The following is a 12,214-nucleotide window of genomic DNA, read 5'->3' as shown; positions in this document are numbered from 1 at the left end:
GTGTTTTGATGGGACCGCTGCGTGGTTGTATGAAGACAGAAATGGGTTTGATTCGACTGTAGAACAGTGTGTGTCTCTGCTCCTCGGCGCTCTGTCTGGGTGTGTCCATAACCATCCGTCTCTGCTCTCAGGTGTTGTTTGACAGGAGCTGAAACGACAGAGCATCTCCATTCCTGTCACTCATCCATTTCTCTCCCTCCACCCAGCTTTTATCACCTGCTCACTTTGTCTCAGGCCCTGGGAGGGAAACCGCAACAATAAGTCCATCGTGATCTGTTCTGTCATCTCTGACCTGGGTGATTAACACACAAAAACCCAAACCGTGTCCTGCTGGATACGTAGAACCGTGTCTCAGGGTTCCCACTCCAGGTCAAATGCCAAATTCTCTGACTTTCACTGAGTCAAAAGTATGAACGATCATCAGAAGAAAAAAAAAATCCAGCTACTTCGTTCACAGACGTTTTCAGTCAACATTCAATAAACAACAAAAGGTTTCTATTTAAACGGGAATAAAATGAATGAATTTCCTCAGGCTGCCCCACCTAAAGATCCTCCTCCGCTGGGCCGCAGCATGCAGGCCTCCTTCTCCCACACTTTAATAAGATCAACAGTATTTATACAAACTTTACATCTTTCTTTTTTTTGTCGTCTTTTCAACCAATCTCTGAAGTCATTGTTTTAAAGCCAGAGCCCTTGACACAGTTACCTGGCATGTTTGCCTTCTTTAGCAGCTACAGGTAAAAAGCACATCTTGACTTAAACCACTCAGGAGACAAGTTAAGTAACTATAAAAAATACTACTGATTAATGGCAACTAAAACGTAAACATGCTCCATGATATTTCATGACTTGGTTCCAAAAATGATCAAATCTCTCGACTGGAGAAGACTTTTTTTTTAGAATTCATTAATTTTACACATGCTGTCACGTCACCTTCTTACAATTACTTACGGGGCATTTATTCCTGACATTTACACTGAGACACACTTTCCTGTGTATTTCTTCATCTTTACATCCTGCAAGGTCGCTGCCTGAAACTAACAGCATGACATTTACTCTCCTTGCTCACCTGTCACATCACGTTAAGAACCCACCCCGCCCTGAGCGGGGGGGGCGGAGCTCCCTTCCTCTTCACCTCTTGTCTGTTTCAATCAATGACATCTCCTCTGAGAAAGGCTGTAACTTCAGGCTGTTAGTGGTTGAACTTGAAGGCTCCCTTTTGTCACGTTAACCTGAACAACAACGTACCAGTCATCAATGGACGCGTGCGACAGTGTGTCTGTGCTGTCGTACAGGAGGTCCAAGCCTGTGGGGAAGGTGAGGCGCCGGGTTCAGGACCTCGGCGTCCCTCCCTCCTCCTACTCGGACCTCACATCCAGCGGACCCACGTTGGACCTGAGCCACAACGAGAGCGCTCGACTTGCGGCGGACTGTCTGCTGAGCCGGGGTTTGGAGGGATACCACGAGGTGTTGAGAGAAGAGGGAGAAGTAGACTTTCTGTCCGAGCTGGAGAAGAATTACATCCTGGAGAACGGCAGGGATGGCAACACAGGTTGTAAATGTTTGTTTATAACATTAATATGCAGATGTTTTTTTTCATTTTTTTTCATTTTCTCCTGCTTTTTGTGCTTGAAAAAAAGATTTGAATGAGTCAGATTCACTGGGTAAAATTGTGGTAGCTTTTTATTCATCATGGCTTTATACAGTTTTGTGCTTTACACAGATGATCCTGTTGCAGCAGATGATGATGACACAGAGTTTGAGAGCGTATCTGTTGGCTGCTTCTCTCCCACATGTTGCCCTGCAGAGTCTGCGGACAGTGATCGTACTCTGGCAGGGTTGGATCAGAGCAGCTGGAAAGGTACTCCAAGAACAGCAAATCACTGCGGTGAAATCTCTTGGTATTTGAGGTGTTAAAAGATGTTTGTACAGAGTTCAGCTTTTCAATTGCTGCGATCTCTGATGATGTTTCTGCCCTTCCAGATGTGAAATCGTGTGATCCTGTCCTGGGTGCGTCCAGCGTTGAGTTTGTGTTCCAGTCTGACAGCAGGGCAGCCGGCATGAAAGACCGGGTTAGACAATTCATCCGGAAGGCTAAACAGGTATGCAGGGAGGTGTGTGTGTGTGTGTGTGTGTGTGTGTGTGTGTGTGTGTGTGTGTGTGTGTGTGTGGAAGATTGATTATGTCATGCATGCCTGTACGTGACGAGAGAAAATTATTATTGGATCTCGTGATGAAATGTCAGATCCACAGTGAGTGTTATGTGTCTGTGCAGGTCTCAGGTACAGTGATCCTTGTGTTTGTGTGTGTGTGTGTGTGTGTGTGTGTGTGTGTGTGCGTGCGTGTGCGTGTGCGTGTGTTTAGGCCCTGGCCATAGTGATGGACAGCTTCAGTGACGTGGAGTTGCTGTGTGACCTATTGGAGGCGAGCAGGAAGAGAAACGTGTCCGTCCATCTGCTGCTGGATCGTCTCAACCTGAACCTGTTTGTTAGCATGTGGCAGGACCTCAAACTCAACGGCAAAAACTTCCCTGTGAGTCTGTTCATCTCCGTGTTTCCATTCACCATGCCGTTCCCCCTGTAGGTTCCTTATATCTGCTTAAGCTGGCAATAGTACAATCATCCAAAACTGCTTCAACTAAAAGCTGTTGGAGTGGATTTGACGTCGGCTACGACTATGTGGCCATTAATTCGTCTTATTTCTCTTGTAACTCTGCAGCCATAAATCAAACGACCAAACAAACAACACGAACATCTATAGACGACGGTCATGCTGCGATCTCTCTTGTATGAGCCAGCCTTTGACCTTTCTGTTGACGCACAGGCCGGCTGATACCGACTCATTCACCCAAAACAAGTGATTAGAACTCAGCTCGACCTTTAATGTGTGATGAACACAGTCAATAAAATTAAACTCCAAAAAAAAAAAATTTGAATATGAAACAAATTTACATTTTGCACAATTTCAAGCTCCCGTAAAGTTTGCAGAGATTTGCTTGAAACTGCGTAAATTATTGGGATCGAAAGACTGAATGTGCTTGATAACACTTGAACAGTCCAGAGGAGCTGCATGATTGGATTATTGTTTTCCCCCATTCAAGTTAGCATAAGGCTGAACTGGAAGTTTCAGAGCAGCATCCATCCAGTCACCTGCAGGGATGTCTTCAGATAGCTTCAGTTTGCTGTTAAAGTCACCAGCTAGGGTTTTTTTCCCCCAAGAATATATACGGTTTGTTTTGTGCAACAAAACTAAACTGGGAGATGAAGACATTTTATTCATCCACTAATTCAACAAACCAAACTATAACACAACCATCACAACTTCACAGCTGGTTCGCATGGCCACTCTGCCGAAAGCAAAGGGAAATATACATTTGTTCTGCTTCCTCAAATGAAAAATGGACAAATTTTTGCATATTGAATAATTGTTGTCTCGTGTTTGCGTGTACAGAAACTGTCCGTGCGAAGTGTCGATGGACAGACCTACTGTGCCAAGACAGGCAGGAAGCTGACAGGTCAGATTGCTGAGAGTTTTATCATCACTGACTGGACTGAGGTACTGACTGGTTCATACAGGTACACACACACACACACACACACACACACACACACACACACACACACACACACATATACAGTATATGTACTCAAAAAGCATTCTCAGGATATTCCGAGTGTACATCGACTGTGTTTTTAATCACCTCGTGTGTCGTCCTCTCAGTTTCTCCTGGCTGTCCTGGCAGGTCCATCGGAGTCTTGCAGTTCTACTTAAAGGCAGCTCAGTTGTACCTTTCCATCAAGAGTTCCACCGACTCTACTCCAGCTCCAAACCAGTCGCAGGCTTTGTCACTTTCATCACGGTGCCAGACAGTCTTCATCTTTACTCCTCAACACGCGCAGCTCCGAATGATGACACTCGTATCAGCAAGCAGAAGTCAAACCAGACCAGCACGGTGTGCCCCTGGGCTTGCAATGAAAATGCTGAAAGCGCTCGGATAAAAGCAACAGTGGCGGTTTTACTCGATCCACGGAGAACAGAACTGAAGAGCAGCAAAGGGGATAACCAGTCTGTGCACAGAGCAGACGACGGTTCACAGACGCAGAGAAAACCTTCACAACTGTGCCCGAAGCCTTTTGGTTACCCGGGACCGGATTGCAGAGTGCAACGTGGATCTGTGGAACCGGCTGAACACACAGTGGGAGCTGCCTGCACCGAGCATGACGCAACAACACGCGTGGAACCTCTGAGTGAGAATCAAGACCAGATCCACAGTAACTCACACCCTCGTGGTCACACCTCCTTCTCATCTGTTCAGTCTCAGTTTGCCAGTCTGACCATCACCACCGCAGCTGAGAAGGAGGTGAGAGTTGAGGAGTCAAACCCTCCACGCACTGCCTCCCCGACACATGGACAGAACTGGACGGGACATTATCAACCAACTTTGAAGAAGAATTTGAATCCTGAGCACCCACATGGAGGTACTGAGGGACATTTCTCTCAGCAAAGGAGGAGAAACATTTTGACAAAGCCTTCAGGCATTACTGCAGGCCTAAACGCACAAAGAGGACATTTGCTCAACTCACTAAACTTTAAACCAAAGGTGGAGCTTCCACCTGATAATCCTAAACTCCGGTCTTCCTCTTCACCACAGAAAATACAAGCCAACACCAGCTTTCAGTTCCTGTTTACCCATTCAAGAGGACAGATGTCAGGGCTACAAACCAAAGTCTCCTTTCTAGAAACCAGGAGGCGAGATCAACCCCAGAGCCACCGCCAGCCCCCATTTCAGGTACACCCCAACGCAGAGCTCCCAGGTTCAAAGCCAGCAACTGCAGGACTGGGAACTCGACTCAGGCCTCAGCTCCAGACAGACTCCAAAGTGTTTCTGCCAGGCACAAAAGCCAAGATGCATCTAGAGTGCCCCCCCTCCCAGCAGATAAATCCCCCTCCAAGGCTTAATTGGACTCCTCATGCTGCAAGACCCAGAGCTGTGGCTCATCACAGCTCCTTCAGCGCCGCCCACGGGATGGGACAGACGGTGGGGGGGCAGCTGGGCTGGAGGCCATTTCAGATCAGCTTGAATCCGTCACTGGGAAGAAGCAAAAGCATGACTGAGAAGCACGCAGCCGGATTTAATCCAAACAGAACCTGAGAGAAATATACAAACTGTGGAGAAATACCAGCCTTTGTTGGAGACATTATCCCCATCACAGACACACAGGAGCTGTAATTATACAAACACAGGACCTTCATCTGAGTGTGTCAAATATACAGAATATTTTATGGCAGAAAAAAAAATACTTGTGAAATGATATTAGACTGGAGCAAGTTTGTTATTTGTTTATTAGCAGGTGTGTTATTGCTGCAGAACTACAATCATTTGGGGTAAAAAAAAAAAAAAAAAAAAGCCATATTTTTCTTCCAAACAAAATGTTGACTGTATTTTGTAAAAAAAATAAAAATAAAAAAAATAAAAAAAAAAAGAAATACAGTCGGCGGGGCTTTTTGTCAGTTTAATGTTAGTAAACCGAGAAGGGCTATAAAATGTTTCCATAAGATATTTTTTAAATATATTTTTGTAGAATATTCAAGGGGCTTTTTCTGCACAGCTGTTTTTAGTTAGCAGCTAATTAAAATCCTGCTCAGGTTCATGTGAAGTGACTCCAGGAGTGATGATGTAATCAGGGAGTGTAATCAGGCAGGTAAGTGACATCTGCTTCTGTAAAATATGTCCCAGAAAGCAACCAATTATTCATAGTGCGTTTAATCGAACTACTGCTGTTAACATCAGTTTAAATCAACAAACTTTGATGTTAATTCTTCACTTTTGTACCCTCGGTTAATAATGAAATGTTGAAATTATAAAGATCAATGTGACTTCAATGATATTTCAACAGATATTAAACCACATCAAAAACAAATTGTCAAAATACTGTTAAAAAGTGAGTCCTGATTTATCTACAGCCAGAAAAAATGTTAGGAAATATAAGCAAATAGTCCTATGGATTGATCTACTATATTAAAAAAAAATACAATCGACAACTATTAAAATAAATAAAAATGTTAAACAAATATATTTAGTTTCATAGCCATAGGAAACTATGGCTATGAAATTCATGGGAAAGATATTACATCACAATAACTTTTCCAGGTTTGGAAATGGTTTGGATAAAACATGTTTAATATGCAGTTTTTGAGGTGTGGTTTAAAATAAGTTCATAAAAATTCCAAAACACGTCTCTGGGTTGAGCGAAGCAAAATGTCAGATTAAAATAAGGTTCGACAGAAATTTCACTTAGAAACTGAATAGTCCGATGTGTTTTGTAACCTTTGAATCTTTCATCTGGACATTGACACATTTTAGGCTTTCTCTATATTTCCTCCTTCTTTCGTCTTTGTTTCCCAAACACAGGGCCTGTTTCTCAAGGGAAAGAAAAGAGAGACATGTTCAAATAGTGTTAATATAATATAATAATGTGTTAAATTTGTGGCGTTGTTCACAGAAAAAGGTTCAATTTGACAGAAAGAAGTTCAATGGACTAATTAACAATTTTAACATCAACTGAGAGGTTCAAGTTTTGAAGCTTTCAGTCCTCAGCTGTCTTTCAGATGATGAACCAGATCAGGTGCCACTCAACCAACCAATCAATCAACCAATCAATCAATCAATCAATCAATCAGCATCCTCCAGCAGGAGTGCAGCAGGACCATTTCCAATCCTGTCTCTGAAGCCCTGATTTGTTTTCTGTGCACATTTAATTCAAAGTAACAATAACAAAAGCATAAATAACATTTGAATGTTTAATGAACATGTTAAGGCATCGGTTACATTTTAGGCAGAACTACACAATTAAAATGACTCACTTAGTGATTGTGTTCTAACTTGAAACAGGAAACAATCATTCAATATATTTTGATACAGAATGAAGTGGATGAACTATTCAGAGGTCTGTTTGATATTGTAACGACGACTACATTCACCATGCTGCTCTCCCTGTTCAACTAAAGACAATCATGATGGATTCGGTTACATTTTACGTGTGCGAGTTTTACTTTTCAACATTGTGCATTTTAGGATTTTTAGCATCATAAGTTATATTTGTTTGAACAATCTTCAGCAGGTTCTCTGCAGACTGCTGACTTCTCTGTAAACATTCGACGGCGGAGCTTCAGGAGTTTGTATCCGTGTGATTACGCCATCCGTCCGTCTCCAACACTCCCGTCAGTAAGATCTTCTTCCACCAGCGCTCTCTGAAGCTCTGTAAACACACACTGGCCAGACTCTCTCCATCCTGGTAGTCCTCCCTCATCTTCTCCGGGATCAGGTCCTCTGACATCACCTGGGAGAGAGAGAGAGAGAGAGAGAATGGTGACCCACTTAAACTCGGCCCCAAATTCAAGCCTGGACACAGCAGGTCCGCACAAAGTAAGGAGCGCGTCCTCACCCCCGTGACGGCCTGCAGTGTTGTTTCTTGGGGATGCAGACGCTGTAACGCCTCTTCTGTGGTGTGCAGGGCACTTTCACTGCGCCGCAACACGAAGGAGGACTGCTGCTGCCGAAGGATTCTCAACAGGAGCCTGAAGACGCGAGAAAGCACGAAGACACTCAGAGCTCAGCAAATCTCTGATGCAAAGACACGTTCAACAGTGACATCACAGATTATGTGGTCACTAACGTTGATGACGTATTTCAAGTTTTCTTTCTTGCATAAGTAAAAGTTCTTCAGATTTGGTCTTGTCCCAAACAACAGTTTAAGCAGCTTCTCTTTCAAGGGATTTTCAACGAATACAAAGTCATTAACTGTATTTCTACTTGCTGCTTCTGAGAAACCAGTTGATCTCTTTGTGACATACGTGTGTTTATGTGGTGGTTAGAGTCACATGCTGTACCTTGTCCTGATGAAACCGGTGCAGGCTTTGAGCCAGACTCTGTCCTCACTGAGCTCTGCTGCCTCCTCCTGCTGCGCCTCGGTCTCTCCATCATCCTGCTCTCCTCCCTCGGAGGAACACGGTCCTGGAATTTTTTTACATAACTTTTATTATGTTTCATGTAGTTCATTCACCACGGCGAATAAAAAACAACGACAACACACCTGCAGAAGTGGCTTTTAGGGAACGGGTAAGAGTGTTGACTGCGGCAGGAAGTGCAGTTAAGCCTACCTGTGGTTCTGTTGTCCTCCAGCAGCTGCAGACACGTCTGTCCCAGGCCGAACCAGTGCCAGGGGTTGAAGGGCAGCAGGTTGCACAGCTGCTGCAAAGACGACATCTTTGACCCTGCGGCTCCAAAATGCTGGAAGATGTTGACCTTTAGGAGAAGTTCGTAAACCGTTTCAAGAAAACTATTGTAGCTTTACAGGGTGATTTGGATTATGAACAAAAAGGTCGTGTGTATTTGTGTTTGTGGGCGTTTTCTCTTGCTGACCTTGAGCAGCAGGAGGCTGGTCAGGTGACAGGTGTTGGAGGCTTCTTTGCTCTGGAGAGAGATCATGTAGATATTACTGCTGCGCTCCGGCCTCTTTGTAAGTTCGAGCTCTTAGACCGACGTCTTACCGTCTTCAGTATGAATCGCAAAACAGTCTCCACATCCTACTTCATTAGGTAACGCTGCAGCAAATGAGGAAATTAAAGCTGCACCAAGGAGACTGGAACGTCGACGATCACATAATAATATTAATACAAAAAAGAATATAACGTACTCGCGGTGAAAAACAGCAGCTTGCAATTTGTCGACTGCAACATATCACACATACTGAGTATTGCAGTACAAAAAAAAACCCACTGCTCACTTCCTATTCCTGACACAATACCTGGAATATGAACTGTAGTTTTGTCTAATGTTTTTTTGATTAGACAAGTCTGATCAAATTCCAACTTCTAGTCGATGTGGCAAATTCTACTCCTCCAACCAGCAACTAACAACCATCAGTGACAGGAGAACAGATTATATTGAAACTGTGTTCTCATAATAATGATGCTTTTCAGTCGGGACGAACGAGTGCACAATATCTGTATCTGTTAAACCAACTAAATTATCTGTAGCCCTACTCAGAGGGGGCGGGGCTTAATCCGGAAGGGGTCTGTGCGTGGTTTAGAAGTGGGTGGGAACTAACTGGAGGTTTTTCAATGAAGCCTGAAATTGATTTGGGTGGATCAGAAATTGCTAAATTTATTATCAAACTATTTACAGAAAAGCCCCATAATTGAGCTTCAGAGCAATGTTTTTGTTTAACGAGTAAGAGAACTATTTACAGAACAAGTTTTTTTTTTTTATTATCTAAAAGTTACAATATTTATGGTTATTGTTGAACTATAGTGTGTTTTGTATTCAAAATCTCTACATCCTAGTATTCAGCACTAACGCTTTCACTTCAAAGTAAAAGCTAACAAAAGTATTTTCATAAACAAAATATCTATCAGTGTAATAGCTTTTTTTTTTTTTTCCTTGAACACGAAGTGGCTTATATAAAAGGATATGACAGTAACAGCAGGTTGTTCCAGTGATGATCACTTGTACAGGTTACTGTCACAAGGAAAAGCCAGTTGAAGAAAATTACCAGCAAATCAGCCAACTCCAGCGACCGTTCCCTCTGCCCCAGATGGGTGCAGCATCGGGCCATTCCCTCCAGCACGTCTCGTCTGATGGTCAGGTTGTTGTCGGCGATCCACTGGAGGCAGCTGCTGTACGCCTCCAAGGCTTTCTGAGCCGGACACAAACCGAGGAAGAGAAACGCAAGCACACTTTTTTAACATTAGACACGTCAAAGCGGACAGCTGACGAGGGCATGAAGAGCAGCAGGTGGAACGGCTGCCGTGTGACTCCAGTCAACTTCCTTTAAATCGAACTGTAAAAGTATCGAGGAGCTCATTTATTTTCAAGTCAGATTCAAGTTTTTATATCTAAGACAAGAAAGTGGGTTGTTGAAATCCAGCCGATTACAGATGAATCTGATGTTTAATTCCTTCAGTCTGGTCCAACTTGATGAAGAGTTTCAGTGTGTTATGGCTATGTGTGTTTTCAGGAGTCTTTTCAATGTTGTTTGGAAATGTTGCTGCTGTGTAACATGCTGTGGATTACAATCGCAATTTAAATTACAAAAAAAAAAATTAAATTTCAGACAAGCTGGCTGATAAAATATAAATCCCCAAAGACCACGATCTGAGAGTTTTCAGTGTTTTTCTTTTTGCTGCCACCTACTTTGCGCGTCGTTTTTTTTTTTTTTTTTAGTAATTCTGGAGAATAGTCTTAAAACAGACTAAACTGTCAGTTACCTGATATTTCCCACGTCTCACAGCCAGGTCACCTCTGAACTTGTAGATTTTCTGCTTCTCCAAAGAATCGTCAGTATCAAGAGCTGCACTCTCACAAAACCACTGCAGAGACACCAAAGGAGAAAACAGTACAAGTTTAAAACACTTCACTCCTCGTCAGTCAGACAGACAGACAGACAGTCAGACAGACAGACAGTCAGTCAGTCAGTCAGACAGACAGACAGACAGACAGACAGTCAGTCAGACAGACAGACAGTCAGTCAGTCAGACAGACAGACAGTCAGTCAGTCAGTCAGACAGACAGACAGACAGACAGACAGACAGTCAGTCAGTCAGTCAGTCAGACAGACAGTCAGTCAGTCAGACAGACAGTCAGTCAGTCAGTCAGTCAGACAGACAGACAGTCAGACAGACAGCTCACTGACGGAGCTCAAACAAAGATGTGACACACAACAATGACTTCAAGAGACAGAGGGAGGCTGTGGATATGTTGGTATGGAAATACCCGCTTTCCATAATATCTCGGTTGTGTTACATGCTATTTTCTACATTCAGGTCATGCCGGGGTTTAGTGATGACACATCTACCGACAGGGCTGCCAGCTGTTCACTCTTTATTTCACAATGGTTTCCCCGAACGACTCTTTATTAAAATATCGTGGTTTGATCTGACGACATGATTGTTCAAATTGACAAATGATGTGAATTCAAACAAGAGAGCCGATCAAAGAAAGGCTCAAAATTGAAGCACGTCCAGCCAAATGAACGGAGTCTGTCCAGACGTGAAAAGATGCAAAGCAGGAGAAAGAATATTATATTCACCACGAGCTTTTTATTGAAAATAATATATTCAGATGTAACCCCGTTGTAATAAACAACATTTTTAAAAGTAACTGTAATATATAATTTTTTTTTAACATCTGTAACTGATTACAATTACATTGGTTTTATAATTAGATTTCATACTCATGCGTTTATTTGTTTGTAAAAGAATTTCAATCATAAACAACAACAAAAATAAACCTGCTAGTTTAAACGCGTCGTTTATTTCCAGCTTGTCGTCATAACGCCTTAAATACTTGTTGCATTACATATTTGCAGTCTTTATTAAAGAGCCTCTCACCTCAGGTTCACATAGTTTGGCGTTGTATGAAGACAGAGACACACAAACACGGTCTTTAACCTCCGAAAACACAGAGTCGTCAAACGTGCTGCCTAAAATCTCCATCTAGAACCGAAGAATATCACGAATCCTCCAGTTTCGACACGTCAGGTGTGTTTGTTTACACCCGCGTGGTCGCGCAGTCCTTCGCTGGCAACTGCACGACGAATGCAGTGTCCAATTACTATAGTTCCGGCTAGAGGGTTCCGGCCTACGATGGACGAGTGAGAAATGCAGCACACGTGCACTCAGTTTTCGGCATTTCCATCAACATGACGGGAATAAACTGTTCAAACACAGCTCAGCTTTTATTTAGCCTGTCATAGCGAAATGCGTTTTCCGCAAATGTTGTTCAAGTAAAAATACATTTTGAAGGCTTCAAATACTGTTTTCGATCAGCAACGGTGTACAAAATATATATGCACGTTTGTTTTTTGTTATCTCAAAGCTACAGCCAGCTATAATATTGTTAAGATATACAGCAGTAAACACATGATACCCGTCCTTCAGTACTTAAGCCTTCAGTTAAGTCAAATCCTCTTTACAAATAATTAAATGACTTGTCTTTCATTGGTGTGGATCAGTTCACAGCAAAATGAACCACCTTGTAGGTGTGTCACCATCATTTTCATTTTCATTTGAAATATCACTGGGCCGGACATTCATGTGAAGTAAATGAGCCACTTACCAATCAAAGAGAGGAATAACAGATTCCACGGCATCTTTAGTTTGGAAGAGAAACAAAAGCATCAATATCAGCAGATAAATGATGAAAATCAGAGAT

The 12,214-nt window shown here is 42.8% G+C and overlaps 2 protein-coding genes across 2 annotated transcripts; one reads left to right on the top strand and one right to left on the bottom strand.

The window, feature by feature from the left end:
* The first annotated feature begins 1,257 nt into the window (after positions 1-1,257).
* On the top strand, positions 1,258-5,440 carry LOC138194529 (protein FAM83D-like). Its single transcript, XM_069143333.1, has 6 exons — positions 1,258-1,552; positions 1,724-1,861; positions 1,984-2,102; positions 2,365-2,532; positions 3,451-3,575; positions 3,721-5,440. Exons 1-6 carry the CDS (start codon positions 1,258-1,260, stop codon positions 5,150-5,152), a joined length of 2,277 nt encoding a protein of 758 aa, XP_068999434.1. The 3' UTR covers positions 5,153-5,440.
* Positions 5,441-6,735: 1,295 nt separating this feature from the next.
* Positions 6,736-11,578, bottom strand: cunh8orf76 (chromosome unknown C8orf76 homolog). The gene is made up of 8 exons (XM_069143334.1): positions 11,392-11,578; positions 10,270-10,371; positions 9,555-9,698; positions 8,423-8,473; positions 8,161-8,305; positions 7,891-8,014; positions 7,446-7,578; positions 6,736-7,340 (listed from the first exon to the last, which is right to left on the bottom strand). The coding sequence occupies exons 1-8, from the start codon at positions 11,494-11,496 to the stop codon at positions 7,170-7,172; spliced, it is 975 nt and encodes a 324-aa protein (XP_068999435.1). The 5' UTR covers positions 11,497-11,578; the 3' UTR covers positions 6,736-7,169.
* Positions 11,579-12,214: the final 636 nt, after the last annotated feature.

The sequence above is a fragment of the Embiotoca jacksoni genome, unplaced genomic scaffold (genome assembly GCF_022577435.1).
Source record: "Embiotoca jacksoni isolate LCO1_2020_lvr unplaced genomic scaffold, fEmbJac1.0.p SCAF_11, whole genome shotgun sequence".
Classification (NCBI taxonomy): Eukaryota; Metazoa; Chordata; class Actinopteri; family Embiotocidae; genus Embiotoca; species Embiotoca jacksoni.
The sequence above is the reverse complement of the archived record's forward strand: the minus strand, read 5'-3'. Positions and strand labels throughout refer to the sequence as shown.

What these genes read in the sequence shown, in the direction of transcription:
- LOC138194529 (XM_069143333.1), top strand. Translation starts at nt 1,258, where the DNA reads ATGGACGCGTGCGACAGTGTGTCTGTGCTGTCGTACAGGAGGTCCAAG. An exon ending in CGGCAGGGATGGCAACACAG is followed by an intron (nt 1,553 to 1,723) that starts GTTGTAAATGTT and finishes TGCTTTACACAG; the next exon opens with ATGATCCTGTTGCAGCAGAT. An exon ending in GGATCAGAGCAGCTGGAAAG is followed by an intron (nt 1,862 to 1,983) that starts GTACTCCAAGAA and finishes CTGCCCTTCCAG; the next exon opens with ATGTGAAATCGTGTGATCCT.
- cunh8orf76 (XM_069143334.1), bottom strand. Translation starts at nt 11,496, where the DNA reads ATGGAGATTTTAGGCAGCACGTTTGACGACTCTGTGTTTTCGGAGGTT. An exon ending in CCAGCCTCCTGCTGCTCAAG is followed by an intron (nt 8,306 to 8,422) that starts GTCAGCAAGAGA and finishes CTTCTCCTAAAG; the next exon opens with GTCAACATCTTCCAGCATTT. An exon ending in GGAGGACAACAGAACCACAG is followed by an intron (nt 8,015 to 8,160) that starts GTAGGCTTAACT and finishes AAAAAATTCCAG; the next exon opens with GACCGTGTTCCTCCGAGGGA.